Source organism: Papio anubis, chromosome 18 (assembly GCF_008728515.1).
Source record: "Papio anubis isolate 15944 chromosome 18, Panubis1.0, whole genome shotgun sequence".
NCBI lineage: Eukaryota > Metazoa > Chordata > Mammalia > Primates > Cercopithecidae > Papio > Papio anubis.
In genome coordinates, this window is record NC_044993.1 from 45,572,187 (window position 1) to 45,594,880 (window position 22,694).

A 22,694-nucleotide genomic window follows, 5' to 3' on the forward strand; every position below is an offset into this window, starting at 1 on the left:
TATCTGTGAAACATGATTTATTATATAAAACAAGGTGCATCCAAATTCAGTGTCAGAAAAGCTTTGTATTCCAAGGGCTAAGGACTGGACCTTCTCCCTTAAAACCTCCTCACCTAACCCTTGCTAAGGACTCAGGCCCGGGGCAGAGGCTGTCAGTCTCTAAAGATCCCAGCCCTGGCCCGGAGGGGAGAACAAGTTTGGTGCATAGCGTGGTGCTAGGGCAGTGGGTCAGGCACCATCCCTCCTGCGAGTGGCCATAGGTCACCACGGTGGGGGAAGGTGGGGAGCTCCAACCTCCAAAGATAGGTTCATTGTAGGAAAAGCTAGACCAATGCCTGGGGTAGAAACACCCAAATCCCTCTACAACAACTAAAGCAAGAATGTGGAACCCATCAAAATCTTCTCCCAAAATGCCAACCATAAAATAGATTCTACAGAAATAAAGCAAGGAATCCCAGCACTTTGGGAGGCCGAGGCAGGAGGTTCACTTGAGCCCAGGAGTTTGAGACCAGCCTGGGAACATGGCGAAACCCCGTCTCTACAAAAAATACAAAAAAATTAGTCGGCTGTGGCAGTGCACACCTGTAGTACCAGCTACTTACTACCTGGGAGGCTGTGGTGGGAGAATCTTTTGAGCCTGGAAGGTCGAGGCTACAGTGAGCTGTGACTATATCACCACACTCCAGCCTGGGCAACAGAGAGAGACTCTGTCTCAAAAAAAAAAAAAAAAAAAAAAAATTAAACCAAGGGTTGGCTGCCTTGTGATCTTCCCATCCTGTATAGGAATGGAAATGGTGGCTAAGGTCAGCACCGAAGGTCCCACAAGCTCTCCCTGCCTCCCCTATATCTACGGCATGATCCTTCAACTGAGGCCAGCCCAGGTGCAGAGTAGCTTGCAAAACCCACGGGACAGACTGATGGGGAAAATCCCTGGGAATGTGGGAGCTGCCCCAAGGCCCAGCCCAGAGGACCCTGAAGGCAGGAATCTGACCTCTGCCTGAGAGTGGCCACTGCAAGTGGCTCCAGCCAGGGGATGGGGGGAATGAGGTCTGTAGGCCCCTGAGGCCTCTTGCAGACCCGGGAGGGAGGCAGTGCTTGCAGCAGTGGCTAACACCAGCCTCACACAGCCTGCAGCTCCCCCTGCAGGCGATTCAGTTCCTCTAGTTCCTGCTTATAGCGGTCAGTCTTGTGTGCCACCAAGGAGCGGTAGAAATGCAGGGCAAAGGCCACAAACACGAGCCCCACGGGTACCATGATGGCTGTGGAGGCCATTGCTGCTTGCCAGCCTGGCCCATGGGACCCCCCACCACCACAGGTTTGCCGGGGTGGGCAGGCTGGCTCAGCCTGGGACGGTGCTGTGGATGCAGAGGATGGTGGGAGATTGGAAGCTGGACTAGGGGAGGTAGCCACTGGTGCCAGAGTCCCGGGCACCCGGGATGTGGGCACCATGGGGGTCTGTGTGTCCAAGGGAGCCCCAATGGGCACAAACTTGACCCAACCAACCAGGACAACTTCAGCAAGGAAGAGAAAGGTGCCCAGGGCAGTGGAGAAGCCCCAGGCCAGCTCCACGTAGCGGTGCAGTCTCTGGTGTGGTGACTGGTGGACAGAGTTGAGGTTGTGGATGTTGCTCACAGCTTCAATGTGGGGCAGCAGACACGTGGAGACCATGAGTGCAAAGAGGTGCACAGCCACCAGCACGGTGGTGCAGGCACTGAAGGCCACCAGCAGGCCTGGCGGGTACTCGTGGTCGCTCTCCAGCTGCACCTCCACCATGGCCACCTGCAGGGACAAGAGGGGATGGACTGACTCCCCATAACCTCCTCAACTGTAGAGATTTTTTCCGCCTATTGGGATACATCACTGATACATATCCCTAGGACCTGGAACTGTGCCTGGCAGAAAGCAGAGACATTCAGTCTCCATTGAGTAAACGAATGGACAGCTTTGCAAAGGCTCTGTTCTGTTCTGGTTTCCCCACCTGCCTATCAAGAGGGCTGGATGGCCGGGCGCGGTGGCTCATGCCTAGAATCCCAGCACTTTGGGAGGCCAAAGTGTGTGGATCACCTGAGGTCAGGAGTTTGAGACCAGCCTGGCCAACATGGCAAAACCCCGTCTCTACTAAAAGTACAAAAATTAGCTGGGCATCGTGGTACATGCCTGTAATCCCAGCTACTTGGGAGGCTGAAGCAGGAGAACTGCTTGAACCCAGGAGGCAGAAGTTCGAGTGAGCCAAGATCATGCCACTGCACTCCAGCCTGGGCGACAGAGCAAGACTCTGTCTCAAAAAAAAAAAAAAAAAAAAAAGAGGGCTGGATGACTTGCTTCTGACGGGTTTACTGCATAGGGATCAAACAGCAGATTCTGGAGCTGGGCTGCCTGGGCTCATTCTGTGCTCGAGCTGTGTAATCTTGAGCGAGTCAGTTCTCTGTGTGCCTCAATTTCCTATCTGGAAATGGAGATTGATAACAGCACCTCCCTGCCTTCTAGGGTTGGTATAAACATTAAATGAAATATACATGAAATGGGCTGGGCGTGGTGGCTCACGCCTTTCATCCCAACACTTTGGGAGGCCGAGTCGGGTGGATCACCTGAGGTCAGGGATTCAAGGCCAGCCTGGCCAACATGGTGAAACCCTGTCTCTACTAAAAATACAAAAATTAGCTGGGCGTGGTGGTGTGCACCTGTAATCCCAGCTACTCAGGAACTTTGGAGGCTGAGGCAGGAGAATTGCTTGAACCCAGGAAGCAGAGGTTGCAGTGAGCCGAGATCACACCACTGCACTCCAGCCTGGGTGACAAAGTGGGACTCTGTCTCAAAAAAAAAGAAAGAAAGAAGGAAGGAAGGAAGGAAAGGAAGAAGGAAAGGAAGAGGAAAGGAACAGGCCAGGCACAGAGTAAGCACTATGTACGTGTTTGCTGTTCTTGCTATGGTGAGTGCTAAAGTCTGAGGACAGAGTACAAATCAGCACACTGTGGACCACTTCCAGCTTGCAGACGTGTTTTGCTTGGCTCACACAGTGTGTTTCTTAAAAAATGGAAGATGTTGCCAACTTGTAAAACCCAAGAGAGTTCTTATATCCCTATTTCCAGATCCCCTTGAAAACTTGGAAGAACTGGCCACACTTGGCCCGCGTTCCTGCACGGCAACTATCAGCTCAAATCAGTCATGGTTGCTCCCCTTGGAAAGGTAATGGGGTCTCTCTCTCTCTCTTTTTTATTTTTTGTAGATGCCAGGTCTTGCTATGTTGCCCAGGCTGGCTGGACTTGAACTCCTGGGCTCAAGCGATCCTCCTGCCTTGGCCTCCCTAAGTGCTGGGATGAAAGGTGTGAGCCATCACCCTCGATGTCAGGGGGTCTCTTGCTTGCTAGTCCCTACCCAGCCAACTTGGCATCCATATTACTTGCCTGGCCCTTTGCAGACATTTAAGTTGATGACCCTATTCTAGGAATGTATAAATTTGGAGTCTGGAACCAGACTGCTTAGGCTCAAATCCTGCCACTTACTTGCTGTGGGACCTTGGCCAGGTGTCTTAACATCTCTGATCCTCAGTTTCCTCATCTGTAAAATGGCCAGAGTAGCAGTACCCACTTTGTAGGCTAACAGATGATGTACATAAAGGCACTGAGGGCAGTGCCTGGTGCTTAGTGACAGCTGGATACAATTTGTATAATGCTATTCTAACTTAGGCCACCTGAGTTTCAGAATCCCACTCTCTCCCTGTCCGTGGTTCTAGTAGGGTCCATTCGATTGCTCTGGGCCTGGGGAAAGAAGAAGGTAGGTGTAGAGGCTGGCGGGTGGAGGCAGGAAAGCAGGGCTGAGTATTTTGGGAAACTGGGCCATGGCAGGTGTCAGGAGGTGTTTTCCACAGACAGGGATCTGGGCCAGGCTTAGTCCTGGTTTCTCCCAGAGCCTGGTCCAGCCTCGGTCTCCCCTGCTAGGATTGCGGCCAGTCCTGCCCCCAGAACCTAAACCTCCAGCCCCTTACTCCTGCAGAGAAGGCTCAGGCCATTAAGCTGTCACCCCAGCAACCTGCACGTTCTGCTGTGGAGGGATTGTCTCCTTGGGAACAGGCTGGACCATGGGGTTGACCTCCCTCAGCTCAGATGGCTGCTGCCTTCCCTCTGCAGGCTGTGTAGATGAAGGGGCACCAACGCCCTGTCCCCAGGTGATGCCCCCCCATCAGGAAAGGTAAGCTGGTCTGTGGATTCTGGGAACCCACGTAGAAGACCATAGGCTTACGATGACCCTTAGGGTTAGAGAGTTTCCCTGTCATTGTTCAAATATGGAGGTTATGACACAGATGGGGCAGGGACTAGCCCAGATCCCCTAACTCCATGGTCCCCACCCCAACTGCCTCTGATATCCATCCCCACAGGAGTGCGTTCCCCAAAGTACCTCCTGCAGCTCACTTTCTTCTTTTTCCTGGGGTGATGGTGGGGAAACCCCAGACTAACAGAGCAGCAACCCTGGGTCCCAGTTCATTCACTCCTGCCCGGAGGCGAGACCTTTGCTTTCCACACCTGTCCAATTGGACTAGCAGGCTAGTCTGAGCCATCCTTGGTGAGTGGCCTGCTCTGGCATGCTTGGCTCACCCTGGGGCGGGTACTCGGCGGGCTACAGAGGGCGCACCCTCCATGATCTCACAGTTTCCCACTGGCTTGCAAGGGGAGTGGAGGCCTGTCCAGGGTCACATAGCTGGCCACAAGCAGGGAGGAGCCAGGACTGTGTCTGTTGATCCTCACCCTGGGACCTCCCTCCGTCCCACTTCCTGTGAGGCCACCGCTGGGACAGACCGTTAGCCGACACCGTCCTCCTGCACCTGTGGTTTATCAGCTTGAGAATCGCTTATCAGTTTCCTCATGGGCCTTCTCCCCAGCGTCTCCCTCCGGGCCATGATCTCTTGTCAGTTTTCCTGGTTGACACTAGCACCCCTTGGGCCCGCTGGAGAGTGGCCACTTTCCCTGGGATGGGCCCAACTTCAGCTGGGTGACCCTGCCACCCAGCTGATCCATCTCGAGCACCCCCACCTGTTGATGCAGCCCCCACCCAGCTGACCTGCCTTTGAAGCTGGCACTGGGACTTAGGAACTACTTCTGCCAGGAACAGGCTCCGTCTGAACCACTCTGCCTTATCGTTGCAGTCAACCCCACTGGTGATTTGTTCACCCCACTCCCTCTATGACACCTTTAGGACCTTAGTGTCCTCCGGTGGCCCCATCTCCTGGGGGCCCCTGTACACACACATCCGTAAGAAGGGACTCGCTCAGTCCCTTGGGACCTTGTTCCTTCCCCCTTGACGAAAGCCCCCTCTGCCCTGTGTCCCTTGGGACCTGTTTGCCCCCCCCCCCCCCTGTGCCCCCCACGTGCTCTGCCCCACCGTTTGTGCCCCCCACGTGCTCTGCCCCACCGTTTGTGCCCCCCACGTGCTCTGCCCCACCGTTTGTGCCCCCTCCCGGCCCCTCACCATGGCGAAGCCCGAGAGCAGGGCGGACGTGCGGCTGGAAGCTTTGAGCTTGGCCCGGCTGAGGTAGAGGCGGCGCCAGCTGAGCGCCCGCAGCGAGTGCTGACTGGCCCCCATGAGGTCCAGGTAGCCGCGGTGCACGAACTCCCGGTACGTGGCCGAGCCTGCAGGGCTCTCGCCCTCCGGGTTCAGCGGGGCCTGCTCGCACGCGTCCTCCTCACCGCCCTTCATCCTGGGGGCGGCGGCACCAGGCGGTCACTACGGGGCGGAGGCGCCTCGGGGGCCCCAGCCGGGCCGGCCCAAGCCCAGGGGTGGCCCCATCCCCCGATAGGGCAAGCAGGATGCAGGCGGCGGGCGCCCAGGAAGAGGCGGCCCCAGCGGAGCAGGAAGAGAGGCGTCTGCGGGGAGCCCCAGGGGCCGGAGCGGGACAGCGGAGGCCGAAACAGGAACTGGGGCAGAGGCGGAGCCGGGCTGGCCACATGATGGGGTGGAGCCGGGGACCGAGTCCCCGTGGTCCCGGGCCCACAGAGATTCCCCGCGACCCCTACCCACCAAGAACATCATCCAAACGCCCGGACCCCACCGAGGTGCACGCCAGCCACAGCCACCTCCAAGGTACAGCTGGATACCCCAGGTGTCCACACTTTCAAATCCCTCCCAAAATGAACCCAAGAGAGGTGAGGCCACTCATCTGTAGGTAGGGACCCTGCACACACACACACGAACTCCGCAGCCCCGGCTGGAAGATTTTGAATTTTATAGCAAACCGTATTGTACAGACCCGGGGCCCAGGGGCCCAGCCCGGCTGGGTCCCCCGCTTGCCCCTTGCCGGGCTGCCTCCTCCCTCCCTCAAGCGGCCCCATCCTCAAGCCTCTCGCGATCCCCAGGCCCCTCCCCTCCGGCCTTTGGTCCGCCCAGCCCTCCCCCCCACCCGCGCACCTCCCTGTTACCTGAGGTATGTGGATAGATCTCCCCTCCCCTACATGGTAAGCCCCGGCCCCCCGGAGGCCTGCGTGAAGGGGCGGGACCTGACCCGGCTCCTCCCCCGGGCTCCGAAGCCCCACCCCTCGCTGGAAGAAAGGGCGGGAAGGAAGGCCAGCAGAGTCTGTTACTAGGTTCCCATGGCAACTAAGAGGGGCCATTTCCAGCCTTAGCACTGGCATCGGGAGGTGTCCGTTGGCTGCTATTTCCATGGCAACCAGGAGTGGCAGTTCCCTGGGCAAATGGGATACAAGTTTCCGTGACGATGAAAGAGTGGGAAGAGCCAGGCTGGAGGAGTCCCATAGTCCCCATCCTTGGGCTTGCGCCCCCAGCCATAATGCAGGTCCGGCGGGTGCCGCCGCTCAATACAGTAAAACAAGAACGAGCCTGGGGGTGGCGCAGTCCCAAATGGGCACCCACCGGCCCGGTCTCAGGTCTCAGTCCAAGCTGGTCCAGTCCCCCTCACACTCCGGCTCCCCCAGGTCCGAGGTTCCCCCGGTTCAAGTAACACTTCAGTACAGATGAATGTTCAAGTATTGTGCGGAGAGGCGGGCAGGGGTTGGGGCGCCCCTCGCCACTCCCCTGGGCCGCGAGCTGAAGAGCGGCTGCCCGCGGCCCCCACTCCTTACAATAGCTGCCGTTTTCAGTGACGTTCAAGGAGTCAGGGTTGGGGGAAGGAACTGAAGCCTGGGGAGGGGGGAAGCAGAGAGGTGACCCCCAAGGGGGTATTGCTGTCCCCACACCTGCTCTCATCCCCACCTCCAGCTCAGCCCCGGCTTGCCCCTGGCTCCCCTACCTCTGACACCTGGATACCCAATTGCTCCTCCGGTTTTCCTTTTGTGGCCCCCCCCACCCCCCAATCGAAGTAACTGGTCTTTGTTCCCTGAACCCTTGGTGGTCTGCTGTCTGCCCCGCCCCCGCCCCTTCCACCTCCCCCAGCCCCTGGCTCCCATATCCTCTGTGTGTCCTTTCCCCATTCTCCCCCCCAACACTTGAACCATAACCCCCCTCCCACCGTCCCTTCGGCTCAGCACCCTCCAGTACCTCTGACCCACTCCCCCCAGGGGATGGACAATGAAGCAGGTAGCAGGGGGAGGACAAGGGAAGGAGAAACCCCCAGAGATATCAGTGCAGGGGGGAAAGAAGGGGGTGGCTGGCTTGAGTCCCTGGGTGGGAATCCCAAGTCACTGACACTCAGGAATCCCGGGGTGGTGAGGTGGGAACCTGGCCTCCCAGCAGGGGTGAAATGAAGCCGGAGGTCCAGGCTCCTGTCGAGTCCGGGGGAGGGTGGGGGGCGCCCAACTAGCTGTCCTTGAGAAGCAGCTTCTCCTCAGGGCAGCGGAAGGGGCCAGGGGGCCCGGCGGCTGCCAGCCGGGCACAAGCTTCGGGTGAGAGCTGGCGGCAAGAGCGCAGGTCTAGGCGGCGTAGACGAGGGCAGCGGCGGAACAGCGGGAGGCAGTGGTCCGTTAGGCGGTGGCAACCTGGGGATGGGGCAGTGGCAGCTGAGACCAGGCAGGTGAGCAAGGGGTTGGCACTGGCCGTGGGGACCCACAGGCTGGCAGGACGGATGGGGGACTGTGCTTACCAGCAAGATTGAGGTGCACCAGGGTCTCCCGGAGTGGGGACGTGGGGGCCGTGAGGAGATGAACACTGGGGTCCCCGACGTGGGCGCAGTGGCTCAGGTCCAGGGCGCTCAGCTGGGGTGCGTGGCGCAGCAGGAGCCGCAGGGAGGCATCTGTCAGCTCCAGACCTGCCAGGCGCAGTTCTGCCACCCCCTGCAGCCGACCACGGCTCTCTGTTTGCCCTGGGCAGCCAGATGAGAGGTCAGCACTCCTGGCCACTCCCATCCCTGCGCCCAGGTATCCAGACCATCTCTCCTCCACCTGCTTCCCACATGAGTGAGTGACCTGTTGCACTCTGCGGCTTGCTCTTCTCAAAAACACCCTCATGACCTGACCTCATCTGTCCACTCCTCACATCACCTCATCAGAGGCCTTCCAGGATTACTGTATTTGAGACTACAATATTCTGCCAGGCGTGGTGGCTCACGCCTGTAATCCCAGCACTTTGGGAGGCCGAAGCGGGTGGATCACAAGGTCAGGACTTCAAGGCCAGCCTGGCCAACATGGTGAAACCCCGTCTCTACTAAAAATACAAAAATTAGCCGGGCATGGTGGCAGGTGCCTGTAATCCCAGCTACTCAGGAGGCTGAGGCAGGAGAATCACTTGAACCCAGGAGGTGGAGGTTGCAGTGAGCCAAGATTGTGCCACTGCACCCCAGCCTGGGCAACAGAGCGAGACTCCATCTCTAAATAAATAAATAAATAAATAAATGAATAAATAAATAAATAAATAAATGAGTCTGGGGACCTCCTCTCCTCTCTCTTGCTAGCTGTCTTGCCATGTGACATGCAGACTCCTTCACATTCCATCAAGAGTAAAAGCTACCTGAGGCCTCCCCAGAAGTTGAGCAGATGCAGGCACCACACTTCCTGTACAGCAGAACCCTGAGCCAATTCAACCTCTTTTCTTTATAAATTACCCAGCCTCAGGTATTTCTTTATAGCAATGCAAAAACTAATGTAATTCCCCACACTCCCACCACTTCCTTGCATCAATTTTTCCTCCTTTCTCACCATTTGACATATTATATGCATTTTTCTGACATATATACGTTTTCCTTTTCTTTTTTACCCCCCGAGACAGAGTCTTGCTCTGGTGTGCCGTGGTGTGATCTTGGGTCACTGCAACCTCCGCCTCCCGGGTTCAAGCAATTCTCGTGCCTCAGCCTCCCGAGTAGCTGGGATTACAGGCGCACACCACCATGCCTGGCTAATTTTTGTATTTTTAGTACAGACAGGGTTTCACCACATTGGCCAGGCTAGTCTCGAACTCCTGACCTTGTGATCCACCCACCTCAGCCTCCCAAAGTTCTGGGATTACACACATGAGCCACTGCGCCCGGCCATATATACATTTTTCTTATTAATCTTTCTCTCCTGCCACAAGACTGTCAGTACTACCAAGGCAGGAATTTTTGTCTGCTGTTCATTGCTGTAGTCCCAGCAACTGAGACACAGTAGGTGTTCAATTTATTTTCGTTCATTCATTCATCAGACACATGACATCCCTGATGGGCCTACCATCCAGGCCCTTCTCCCACTTCCCACCCCTCCATGGTCAGTAAGTCCCCATCAGGAGCCTCTCTTTTCTCCCTGGTCACCACTCGGGGTCAACACAACTGGTGCCTGAACTCCTGGCCCAGCCTCCTCACCTGCTCCACTTCTCTGCTCTTCTTTCTGGCATCCAGAAAGCTGGTCTCAAATACAAATGGGACAGCATCCCTTCTCTAAAACTCTCTGAGGGTGCCTCAAAGAGGTCTAGCCTCCTTGGTAGAACATCCCAGTTCCTATAAGGTCTCAGCTGCTAACTCCTCTCCCTTACCCCTGAACACCTGGGCCACATTCCACAAGTGGCCCTGCCTGAGAGACTCTGCCTGCCCCATGTCCCTCTGTCCCTGGTTTTCAGGTCTGAGCTCACAGGCTCCCTGCTCCCCAATCTGCAGGATCCAAGTGTTCACACCCCTCATCTTGGCATCCAAAGAATATAGTCTACATTTATTTTATGCCAATGGCTCTCAAACTAGAGAGGCTTCAAAGTCACCTGGAAGGGCTGGTTAAAAGGGATTGCTGGTCCCAGCTGGGTGCGGTGGCTCACGCCTGTAATCCCAGCACTTTGGGAGGCTGAGGCAGGCGGATCATCAGGTCAGGAGTTCGAGACCAGCCTGGCCAACATGGTGAAACCCCGTCTCTACTAAAAATACAAAAAAATTAGTTGGGCGTGGTGGTGCATGCCTGTAATCCCAGCTACTCAGGAGGCTGAGACAGGAGAATCACCTGAACCCGGGAGGCAGAGGTTGTAGTGAGCCGAGATTGCGCCACTGTACTCTAGCCTGGGTGACAGATCAAGACTCCATCTCAAAAAAAAAAAAAAAAAGGGATTGCTTGTCCCATCCCCAGAGTTTAGGCAGGTCTACAGGTTCATTTGTTTTTGAGACAGGGTCTTGCTCTGTCGCCCAGGCTGGAGTGCAGTGGTACAATCACAGCTTACTGCAGCCTCAACCTCTCTGTAACTCACTGTAGCCTTGATCCTCCCACCTTGGCCTCCCGAAGTGCTGGGATTACAGGCCTGAGCCACTGCGCCTGACCAGAGTTTACTTTTTTTTTTTTTTTTTTGAGATGGAGTCTCGCTCTGTAGCCCAGGCTGGAGTACAGTGGTGCAATCTCGGCTCACTGCAACTTCCACCTCCCAGGTTCAAGCAATCTCCTGCCTCAGCCTCCCAAGTAGTTGGGATTAAAAGAATGTGCCACCATGCCCGGCTAATTTTTCTATTTTTTTTAGTAGAGACGGGGTTTCACCATGTTGGCCAGGCTGGTCTCGAACTCCTGACCTCAAGTGATCTGCCCACCTCGGCCTCCCAAAGTACTGGGATTACAGGTGTGAGCCACCACGCCTGGCCCAGGGTTTACTTTTTTTTTTTTTTTTTTAACAAGTTCTCCAGTGTTGTGGATGCTGCTGGTCCCCAGACCATACTTTAAGAACCACAGCCTTGGGAGACAAGATCTCTGATCATCATTTCTGTTTACGGCCAGGAAACCCAGGCCCGGTGATGCTGAATCTGAACTCTTACCACAATGTTGTCTGCCTCCCAGGCACCAGCCTATCCCTAAGATAAACTATTAATAGATCAGATGGCACGAACCATGAGGCTGCCCTCCAAACGTGTTTTATGGAGTCTACAGAATGCTAAAAATGTCCTTAATGACTAACACTACAAAAAGGACATTTTTATAAATAAATTTATATACTGAGCTTTTCCTTGAAGAATCATAAGATCTGGCCTCACTAGGCACTCCTTCCCACCAGATGATGACTGTGGGGAGCTGGGCGGCTAGGTGCCACTCCTAATGTCCTGCACCAATGCATCACTTCTGTTACCTCCCAGGTCAACTCAATGGGCACTTGACTTTGCAAGTCCTAAATTGTAACCCCTCCTCCTGTCTTTGAGGAGCCAAGGGCCTGGAAAGGGGATACCTTTACAGATGCCCTCAACCTTGGGCCACAGCTAAAGGCCCAAGGAGGAAAGGCCCATAGAGGAAAGCAGAGGAAAGAGAAGTCACTTCTGGCTTGGGCAGGAAGGAGTGGGCATCAGTGAGGATTTCACTGAGGTGGTGGCATTTAAGCTGGGCAACAGTTGGAAGGTGTATGGCACTGTTCACAATAGTAAAAGCCATGGAATCAATCTCAATGCCCATCAATGATAGAACGAATAAAGAAAATGTGGTACATATACACCATGGAATACTATGCAGCCATAAAAAAGAACGAGATCATGTCCTTTACAGGAACATGGATGGAGTTGGAGGCCATTATCCTTGGCAAACTAATGCAGGAACAGAAATTTCATGTTCTCACTTAAAGGTGGGAGCTAAATGATGAGAACACATGGACACATCCATGGGAATAACACACCCTGGAGCCTTTTGGAGGGAGGAGGGAGAGGATCAGCAGAAATAATTAATGGTAAATAGACTTAATACCTGGGTGACGAAATAATCGGTACAACAAACCCCCATGACACAAGTTTACCCATGTAACAAAACCTGCACATATACCCGTGAACTTAAAAGTTAAGTTTACCCATATAACAAACCTGCACATATACCCCTGAACTTAAAAGTTAAGAAAATAATAATAAAACTGAAAAAAAAAAAAAGGTCCACCTTCGTGAGCTCCTGATAAAGGGCTGAACTGATCTGAATTCCAGCAGGAGGAAATGGACCAGCCAGCACCTTCCCACCTCCCAGGGTGCACCATTCCCAATGCCCACCTCACCCCCTACCCATAGCTCTCCAACTCAGTCCGGTTCCAGTAAGAGTGGACAATGGCTGAGTGCTCTTGCCTGACTGGGTGACCTACAGCAATCAATCCCTCTGGGCCTCCAGTGCCTCATCTAGAATGTGGAAAGAATCCTAGTTGCTTCTCTATTCTCCCCTTCCAGGGCTGCTGTGGAGGAGGTGGGGTGGGAGGAAGGGAACTATGAAAGAGAGGGGTGAAAGAACTCCAAAAGAAAAGATTCTTCTGGCTGGGCATGGTGGCTCACGCCTATAATCCAACACTTTGGAAGGCAGGGGCAGGCAGATCACTTGAGACAAGGAGTTCGAGACCAGCCTGGGCAACACGATGAAACCCTGTTTCCATAAGAATTATAAAAAAATTAGCCAGGTTTAGGGGGCCAGGTGCAGTGGCTCACACCTGTAATCCCAGCACTTTGGGAGGCCGAGACGGGCAGATCACGAGATCAGGAGATCGAGACCATCCTGGCTAACATGGTGAAACCCTGTCTTTACTAAACAAAATACAAAAAATTATCCAGGCGTGGTAGTGGAGGCAGGAGAATGGCGTGAACCCAGGAGGCGGAGGTTGCAGTGAGCCGAGATTGCACCACTGCACTCCAGCCTGGGTGACAGAGCGAGACTCTTTCAAAAAAAAAAAAAATTAGCCAGTCGTGGTGACACATGCCTGTAGGCCCAGCTACTTAGGAGGCTGAGGTAGGGAGGATCATTTGAACCCAGGAGGCATAAATTGCAGTGAGCTGAGATCTCGCCACTGCACTCCAGCCTGGGTGACAGAGCCAGATGGTCTCAAAAAATACAAACACAAACAAACAAACAAAAGGATTATCTTATTTCAGGGGCCTGCAAATCTCCTTTTGAAAATCTTTCCTCAAACTAGACTTCTCCAATCCTGATTGCCTGCTCATTCAAGTTATTCATTCAACAGCTATCTGCAAAGCAGCCACTGAGAAGGTGCTGGGGCACCAGCCAGTGCTTGCCCTCAGGGAGCTGCAGACCCTGGCAGGAGGGCACAGATGTGCATCAAGGCACTCCACAATTGCCCAGTATTATGCTTGTGGGCTGCTCTCAAAGCTGAGAGGGACTCTGAGCTCAGTGTGGGGTGGGATCAGGGAGAGCTTCTTAGAGGAGTGGCATTTATACCCAGGCCTAAAGGATGATGAGATTTAAGTAGATGAAGAGAGATGGCCTCTGCTTCCAGCATCCCCCTCTGCCAATATGGGCCTCCTGCCCCACCAAACTGTTGGGTCTCATGCTCCCTGGGAAAACCCTGTCCCTTTCAAAGCTCAAAGTACACAGCAGGTGGGTGAATGAATGAATAATGCCCAACCAGGGCCTTCCTATTCAAACTCATGTGTTCTTTCCTTTCTTCAAATACTTTACCATCCAGCATGAGTCAGAAGAGACCTGAGAGGCCTCCTACCCTACCCTTGCCCAGCCCATTCTCCAGAAAAGCAAACAGAGGCTGCACCTGGTTTGGTGTCTGGTGGAGGCAGCAGCAGCTCCCGGAGCTGGGAGTCTTTAACATCCTCGATCCAGCGAAGGTCCAGGAGCCGCAGGGCTGGCAGTGGGGCTGAGCCCAGGGCAGAGACGGAGAGCCAGGAGCAGCCAGAGAGCACCAGCTCCTGCAGGCCTGCGGGGAGGGGGGGCGTCAGGAAGCAGGTGCTGTGAGGACTCCATCCCAGGCCTGTCCCCGTCACCACCCTGTCCTCCACACCACACACCCTACCTTGTAGTCGGTTCAGAAGCCACATGAGCTGCTTCTTGGAGACACCTGTCCAGCTGAGGTCCAGGGCACGGGGCTGGCGGCGAACCACACCACTGAGCATGGGCGGGGTCAGTGACTTCCGCCGGCTCAGGTCCATTCGAGGCCACAGACGCTTGTCATAGCACCTAGTGGCCACAGGGGGGAGACAGAGACCTCAGCCCTCAGTTCTCAGCAGCCCACAGTTCCCAGGCTCCCCAGCTCCAGCTCCAAGGGTGTACCTCAGCTCTCTTCTGGCCACACAGACAACAGGGTGGCAAGAAGCACCTGGCCTCAGCCAAGAGCACTGGGACTGGAACCCAACTCCATCACTAACTGGAAATGAGACCCTGGGCAAGTCTGCTCCTCTCCCTGAGGCTCAGAAGCCTCGTTTATGATCAAAGGCAATAGCCCCCCACTCTGCCTGGCCACAGGGCAGCTGTCAGGTCACACGGGCTCATTCCAGCTGTGGGCCTCCCAGCATAGAAAGCATGCTGCCCAACACATACACAAATGCCACACATGCTGCCTGATGTCATGCCAAGGGGACTGGTGTTATCCAGTCGTCTCCAGCCACCCTTGGGCTTATCGATTCCTAACTGAGTTCCAGCGCTCTTGGGTCCTTGCCTTCTTCACTCATCTCTGCCTCTGATCCACACCTGCCCCATCTTGACAGCCAGCTGCCCGCAGCTGGACTTACAGCCCTAATATCTTCCCATTACATTACTGTGTTCCTCCAACTAGAATGTAAATTCCACAAGGGCAGATTTGCCTTTTCCACTTTTTGAAAAAAAATTTTTTTGAGACAGGGTCTCACTCTGTCACCCAGGCTGGACACTATCGTGGCTCACTGCAGCCTCAAGCTACTGGGCTCAAGCAATCCTCCCACTTCAGCCTCCTGAGTAGCTGGGACCACAGGCACATGTCACTACGCCTGGCTAATTTTTAAACAATTTTTTTGCAAACACAGGGTCTCACTATGTTGCCCAGGCTTGTCTTGAACTCCTGGCCTCAAGTGATCCTCCTGCCTTGGCCTCCCAAAACACTGGGATTACAAGCATGAGCTACTGCACCCAGCTGTGCATTTGTAATGAATGAATCAAGCTAGTAATTACTTAAAAGCTTCCACTGACCACTCTCCCCCACCTCCTCATCTACAGCATTTCATTTATTCTCTGATTATGGAAGGCCTTTTAGGTCCCAAATATTGAAGCTACTGAATGAGGCCTGAACAACATTAAACAGGTTTCCTAACCCCAGCACTCCACAGGCCTTGACAGACTATCTAACATGCAGTGGGCTGGGTGCAGTGGCTCACACCTGTAATCCCAGCACTTTGGGAGGCCGAGGTGCGTGGATCACGAGGACAGGAGTTCGAAAACAGCCTGGCCAAAATAGTGAAACCCCATCTCTACTAAAAGTACAAAAAATTAGCCGGGCGTGGTGGCGGGCGCCTGTAATCCTAGCTACTCGGGAGGCTGAGGCAGGAGAATCACTTGAACCCAGGAGGTAGAGGTTGCAGCGAGCCGAGATCGCATCACTACACTCCAGCCTGGGCGACAGTGCGAGACTCCATCTCAAAAATAACAAAAAACAAACAAAAACATGCAGTGACCTGGAGAAGGGCTTCTCAAACTTACTTCCCCAGGAACCCTTCCCAACCTCTCCCAAGGTAATCTAATAACACTGTAGTACACCGAAGTTCCTTTGGACTCAGTTGGAGAACTCTCTTTTCGTTCAGTAGTTCTCAAAGGCATGTCTGGAAATGCCTCTGAGACTCAATGGACTATGTCAGAAGCAGGCCCAGGAAGCTTTTTTTTTTTTTTTCCCTTGAGACAGCATCTTGCTTAGTCTCCCAGGCTGGGGTGCAATGCTGCGATCATAGCTCACTGCAACCTCAAACTCCTGGGCTTAAGCCATCCTCCCACCTCAGCCTCCTGAGCAGCTGGGACCACAGGCACATGCCACCACACTTTTTTTTTTTTTTTTGAGATGGAGTTTCGCTCTTGTTGCCCAGGCTAGAGTGTAATAGTATGATCTTGGCTCACTGAAACCACCACCTCCCGATTTCAAGCGATTCTCCTGCCTCAGCCTCCAGACTAGCTGGGATTACAGGCATGCACCACTACGCCTGGCTAATTTTTTGTATTTATAGTAGAGATGGGGTTTCTCCACGTTGGGCAGGCTGGTCTCGAACTCCTGACCTCAGGTGATCTGCCCACCTCGGCCTCCCAAAGTGCTGGGATTACAGGCGTGAGCCACTGCGCCTGGCCTATTTTTTATTTTTAGTAGCGACAAGGTTGCCCAGGCTGGTCTTGAACTCCTGAGCTCAGGCGATCCTTCCCTTGGCCTCCCAAGGGAAGCTGTCTCTTCCCTCCCTCCCTGCCCTCATGACTCTGAAAGGCTTTTCCTTGCAGAAGCCCTGGGCTGGGGCGGTGATTCCCAAGCTCCAGTATTTGCTGTTCACTTATCTGCATAACATGATTTATCTTTGAATCATCTCCTCTTTGCACTTAAAACCAGTATTCTTTCCCATAAATAGGTTAATCTTAAAAATAAACACAAAAGGCTGGGCTTGGTGGCTCACGCCTGTAATCCCAGCACTTTGGGAGGCCGAGACAGGTGGATCACAAGGTCAGGAGCTCGAGACCATCCTGGCCAACACAGTGAAACCCCATCTCTACTAAAAATACAAAAACAAAATTAGCCGGGCATGATGGTGGGCACCTGTAGTTCCAGCTACTTGGGAAGCTGAGGCAGGAGAATGGCGTGAACCTGGGAGGCGGAGCTTGCAAGTGAACCGAGACTGCACCACTGCACTCCAGCCTAGGCGACAGAGCGAGACTCCATCTCAAAAATTAAATAAATAAAATAAATAAATAAAATAAAATAAACACAAAAAAACCAGACCAGAGTTATTAAATCCTAGCCAGGTGTTGCTGTTGCTTTAGGCTACTACCTGAAGACTACTTTTGTTAAACAGGGAGGTAAGTATCAGAGAAGTGTTAGAAAAAGCACCCAATGGACAAGGCTTCCTTTCCAAAACTCACAGACGGATTAAGCCATACTTTTGTGTCACTGAAAAATGCCAGGCCTACTCCAGAGGCCCAGTGTGTCGTTTTATTATTTTTTTGAGACAAGGTCTCACTCTGTCGCCCAGGCTAGAGTGCAGTGGTGCAATCATAGCTCACTGCGGCCTCAAACTCCTGGACTTAAGTGATTCCCCTGCCAGCCAGGGGCGGTGGCTCAAGCCTGTAATCCCAGCACTTTGGGAGGCCGAGACGGGCGGATCAAGAGGTCAGGAGATCGAGACCATCCTGGCTAACACGGTGAAACCCCGTCTCCACTAAAAAAAATATAAAAAACTAGCCGGGCAAGGTGGCGGGCACCTGTAGTCCCAGCTACTCGGGAGGCTGAACCAGGAGAATGGCGTGAACCCAGGAGGCGGAGCTTGCAGTGAGCTGAGATCTGGCCACTGCACTCCAGCCTGGGCAACAGAGCGAGATTCTGTCTCAAAAAAGAAAAAAAAAAAAAAAAAAAAAAGTGATCCCCCTGCCTCAGCCTCCCATGTAGCTGGGACCACAGGTATGCTTAGCTAATTTTTTCTTTTTAAATAGAGATGGGGTTCTCACTATATTGCCCAAGCTGGTCTTGAACCCCTGGGCTCAAGCAATTCTCCTGCCTCAGCCTCCCAAAGTGCTGGGATTACAGGCGTGAGCCACCCGGCCCAGCCCTGGTGTGACGTTTTAGAGAAGGCTGAGAGCACAGACACCAAGGCTTTAGTCCAAACACCTTCACCCCTCTGCCACCCACTCTCCTGTTCCCTCCTACCCTCACCCTGCTTTTCTGGCATTCCAGCCTCTCCCTCTCCTGATTCCTTCCTCTCAACTAATAAACATCTACAAATCTCTCCAATTCAAAACGTGAAAAGGAAAAAAACCAACTGACGCCCGACCCAGCTTCTGCCCCTAGGTCCTGCTCCTTTGCTCTTTCAGTGAGCAAGAAAATCAGTGACATCTGCCACATCCAAAACCTCTCTCTGCCCACTGTGACCCCGCCACAACTGTTACCACTTCCTTGAAGCCACTTCCCTTCCACAGTCCACAGCTGAAAGGAAGCCCCTTTCCCTGGGGGCACCCACAGGCCCCCAACTGTGTTTCTGTATCATACTGCACAAGGGCCAGGCCACACACTTACTTGCCCACCTACAGACACAGTGCTGTCTAAAGCCAACACGTTGTGGCACATGCTGTGCCTCTGCCAGAAATGCCAACCCAGAGCCTTCGTGGCTCGGCTCCAGTGCCTCCTCTTCCAGGAAGTCTCCCACACCCTTCCTTGGCTAGAGCTCATCAGTCCCCCTGCTCTTGTACAACCAGGACACTAGGGTTAAACCTCAGAGGGGCAACCAAGAGTCACTGAGGGCTGAGTGTCTGGCTTCCACTGGGCATGGAGGCAAAGATGACAGGTTCCTGCCATACAGTCAGAGAGACATGGACAGTCCACAGTAACTGAGGCGACAGGTGGCATGGTAAAGAGTCACCTCAAGGACTGGGTGGGGGAGCCTCCTGGGGGGACAATGCCTGACCTGAGACTCCAAAGAAAGCAGCAGTTACTTCAGCAAGGGGAGGGGGAGGAGGGTATGTGTTCCAGATGGGGAAGAACCTGCGTCCAGGCCCATGAGAGACAAAACGGAGAGCTCTGGAAACCCCAGGCCACAGGAACTCATCATCATAACCAGAGTCATGCTGATCACAGCGACTTCAGCACTACTAACCAGCCATTATCCAGGGTTCACTGTGTGCCAGGCACTGTCCCATGCATTAAGCACTGAACCTCATGCCAGCCCTAGGAAGTCAACATTACCATTATCATCTCCTTTCTACAGTAAAGAAAACAAGGCAGGCGGGCGCGATGGCTCACGCCTGTTAATCCTAGCACTTTGGGAGGCCAAGGTGGGCGGATCACGAGATAAGGAGTTCGAGACCAGCCTGGTCAACATAGTGAAACCCGGTCTCTACTAAAAATACAAAAATTAGCTGGGTGTGGTGGCACGCGCCTGTAGTCCCAGCTACTTGGCAGGCTGAAGCAGGAGAATCACTTGAACCAGGGAGGCGGAGGTTGCAGTGAGCTGAGACCACAGCATCCCACTCCAGCCTGGGTGTCAGACTCCGCCTCAAAAAAAAAAAAAAAAAAGCCACGTGCGGTGGCTCACGCCTGTAATCCCAGCACTTTTGGAGGCCGAAGCAGGTGGATCATGAGGTCAGGAGATCGAGACCATCCTGGCTAACACGGTTAAACCCCATCTCTACTAAAAAAAAATACAAAAAATTAGCCGGGCATGGTGGCGGGCACCTGTAGTCCCAGCTACTCGGGAGGCTGAGGCAGGATAACGGCGTGAACCCGAGGCGGAGCTTGCAGTGAGCTGAGATCGCGCCACTGCACTCCAGCCTGGGTGACAAAGTGAGACTCCATTTCAAAAAAAAAAAAAAATTAGGCCCAGAGAGGTTGAGAAACATATTCGAGGCACCACGACTACCATGTGGTAGGTAGCAGAGGGAGGGTTCTACCTAGCCAGCCTGGGTGGAAAGCCTGAATTCTGACGAGAGAAGAGGCATGGGTGGAGCTGCAAAGGAGGGATGGGGCAGGGTGTCATGTCAAGGAAGGCTGGAATGCCAGGCCACAGACTGTCATGGTCACTGAGCCCAGAGCTGAGGATGTGAGCTGTGAGGATCTAAATCCCAACTCTGCCACCTCCAGGCTTTGGGGGGCCTCAGGCAAGTCACTCGCCCTGTGTGGGCTTCCATTTCCCCAACTGTACAGTGGGGTGAAGAACAGCGCTTCCTTCAGAGGTTGCTGCGACAAGGAAGGGACACAGTTCAGGGAAGTGGTTGGTGCAGTCAGTGGGCCCAGTTCATGTCCATATGTCCAACAGGACTGCGATGGTGGGCGTCTGTTGTGAGGGTGACAGGGAGCCACAGGTGGGTTCTAAGCTGGAGAATGACACTGAGACAAGAGGCAGGGAAAGCTCTAAGAGCCAAGGTGTGCCATCATCCCAGAGACATGTGGCTTGACACCAAAGTCCCCTAACCCATTCACTTCCTCCTGGACTCCAGCCATCCCGCAATGAGTCTTTTCCTACTAGGCTGACCTGCAAACCCTCAATTCCAATCCTAACCCTCCCTCTTGCAGAAGCCCCGGGGAACAAAGAGTTGGACCAGCCCTTACTGCCCCCTGAGGGCTCACAGCCCCTAGGGCTCCAAGCACTGCCAGTTCTGCCCTCTTGGAGGTCACTGAGCCCCAATGCCACCACTGTTCTCCAATCTGTCCGCCTCCAGGCCCTACCCGACCATGATCACCTTGGGTTCCAGTCCCTTCCTCGCTGCCCTCTCTCTATCCATGTCCTCAAAAGCCCCAACCCTCTTCCTTGCAACTCAACAAACCCTGCATGCCTCCCCTGCCACCCTCTCTCCACTCTTCACTCTTAAGGGATCACTTCACTTTCCAGTTCCAAGAGAAGATGGAAGCCACCAGACAGGAAAGCCTCAGCCTCCTGCTCTCCCCTACACATGCCTCTCCAGCGCCACCCTCTGTACATCTCTCCACCCTGCATCCTGGTTTCCTCTCCTCCACTCATTCAGCGAAGATGATCTCACTGCCCACTGTCCGCCAGGTGCCGTTAGACACCAGGGACACGGCAGGAACAAACAAATCAAGTCCCTTCCTGGGAGCTGATGCCCTCGACTCCATTCATTCTGGCTTTGGACCCCCCTCCACCCCCAGAGCACAGCTAAGGACCCAAGGCCTCCTGGTAGTAAAATACAACCACCACTTCCTGGTCCTTGATCTCCCACGGCCTGTTGCCAGCATCCACCTCTGCTCACCACATTCCCTCCTGCCTCACTCTCTACTCAGGGGCATACCTCTGGCCGTGGGCTCCTCCAATTCTCTGGCTAGGCTTTTACTCTAACTCACAAGTACTGATGTATGATCTTTTGCCCTCTTCATCAAAGTTGCTTGGCTTGCTACCTACAGGCTGAGAACTCCCAAACTTGTATCTTTCTCTTGAGCATCAGACCCACACTTCCTGAGCACACCACACACGTCAGTCATCTGAGCTCTTTACCTTCCCTGAACATGCTCCTTCTGAGCCTGGGGAATGATGCTGTTGCCCATACAGGCTCCTGGGTCAGAAACTCACCTGAGGGTTACCCTGCTGTCCCCACTGCCAGTTAGTCACCAAGTCCAAGCCATTCCACTTTTTTTTTTTTTTTTTTTTGAGATGGAATCTTGCTCTGTTGGCCAGGCTGGAGTGCAGTGGCTCGATCTCGGCTCACTGCAACCTCCGCCTCCCGAGTTCAAGCGATTCTCCTGTCTCAGCCTCCCAAGTAGGTGGGATTACAAGCACCCACCACCATGCCCAGCTAATTTTTGTATTTTTAGTAGAGAGAGGGCTTCACCATGTTGGCCAGGCTGGTCTCGAACTCCTGACCTCAGGTGATTTGCCTGCCTCGGCCTCCGAAAGTGCTGGGAATTACAGTCATGAGCCACCACGCCTGGCTTTTTTTTTTTTTTGAGACAGAGTTTCACTCTCTCTGCCCAGGCTGGATGGAGTGCAGTGGCATGACCTCGACTCACTGCAACCTCTGCCGCCCAAGTTCAATTGATTCTCCTGTCCCAGTCTCCTGAGTAGCTGAACTACAGCTGTGTGCCACCATGCCTGGCTAAATTTTTTGTATTTCTAGTAGAGATGGGGTCTCACCATGTTGGCCAGGCTGGTGTCGAACTCCTGACCTCAAGTGATCCACCTGTCTCGGCCTCCTGAAGTGCTGCAATTACAAGCAGGAGCCATCATGCCTGGCCCAAGCCATTCCACTTCTTAAAAAGTTCTTACGCTGAGCGTGGTGGCTCATGCTTATAATCCCAGCACTTGGGAGGCCGAGGTGGGTGGATCACCTGAGGTCAAGAGTTCAAGACCAGCCTGACCAACATGGAGAAACCCCCATCTCTACTAAAAATACAAAATTAGCCAGGCATAGTGGCGCATGCCTGTAATCCCAACACTTTAGGAGGCCAAGGTGGAAGGATCACTTGAGGCCAGAAGTTCAAGACCAGCCTAGGTAACAGCAAGTCGCCGGTTCCTGCAAAAAGTTTTAAAAATTGGCCAGGCACAATGGCATGTGCCTGCAATCCCAGCTACTCAGGAGGCTGAGGCAGGAAGATTGCTTGAGCCCAGCAGGTTGAAGCTGCAATGAGCTATGACTGCACCACTACACTCCAGACTGGGTAACAGAGACAGACCTCTCTCTAAAAAAGAAAAACAAAACAAAACAAAACAAAAGGCCTGGCAAGGTGGCTCACACCTGTAATCCAAGCACTTTGGGAGGCCAAGGCGGGTGAATCACCTGAGGTCAGGAGTTCGAGACCAGCCTGACCAATATGGCAAAACCCCAGCTCTACTAAAAATACAAAAACTAGGCTGGGCGTGGTGGCTCATGCCTGTAATCTCAGCACTTTGGGAGGCTGAGGCAGGCGAATCACCTGAGGTCAACCTTGTCTCTTCTAAAAAAGTACAAAAATTAGCCGCGCGTGGTGCT

General features: G+C 53.8%; 2 protein-coding genes across 3 annotated transcripts in view; both read right to left on the reverse strand.

Moving 5' to 3' along the window:
* Window positions 1-7,520, reverse strand: ORAI3 (ORAI calcium release-activated calcium modulator 3). Of its 2 annotated transcripts, none has more exons than XM_009196287.4 (2): window positions 6,411-7,520; window positions 1-1,779 (listed from the first exon to the last, which is right to left on the reverse strand). In XM_009196287.4, the coding sequence occupies exons 1-2, from the start codon at window positions 6,651-6,653 to the stop codon at window positions 1,120-1,122; spliced, it is 903 nt and encodes a 300-aa protein (XP_009194551.2). In that variant the 5' UTR covers window positions 6,654-7,520; the 3' UTR covers window positions 1-1,119. The 2 variants fall into 2 exon arrangements, with proteins under 2 accessions (XP_009194551.2, XP_003916832.2); XM_003916783.4 differs by having other exon boundaries at window positions 5,464-7,520.
* The window catches only part of FBXL19 (F-box and leucine rich repeat protein 19), a 25,917-nt gene continuing 9,417 nt past the window's right edge, over window positions 6,195-22,694 (reverse strand). The window contains 4 exon segments of the mRNA XM_009196290.2: window positions 6,195-7,922; window positions 8,027-8,245; window positions 13,828-13,989; window positions 14,086-14,249. Of these exon segments, the coding sequence (XP_009194554.1) occupies window positions 7,744-7,922; window positions 8,027-8,245; window positions 13,828-13,989; window positions 14,086-14,249 (724 nt within the window). The 3' untranslated portion in view covers window positions 6,195-7,743.

What these genes read in the sequence shown, in the direction of transcription:
- ORAI3 (XM_009196287.4), bottom strand. Translation starts at nt 6,653, where the DNA reads ATGGAAATAGCAGCCAACGGACACCTCCCGATGCCAGTGCTAAGGCTG. An exon ending in GATCTATCCACATACCTCAG is followed by an intron (nt 1,780 to 6,410) that starts GTAACAGGGAGG and finishes TTGTCCCTGCAG; the next exon opens with GTGGCCATGGTGGAGGTGCA.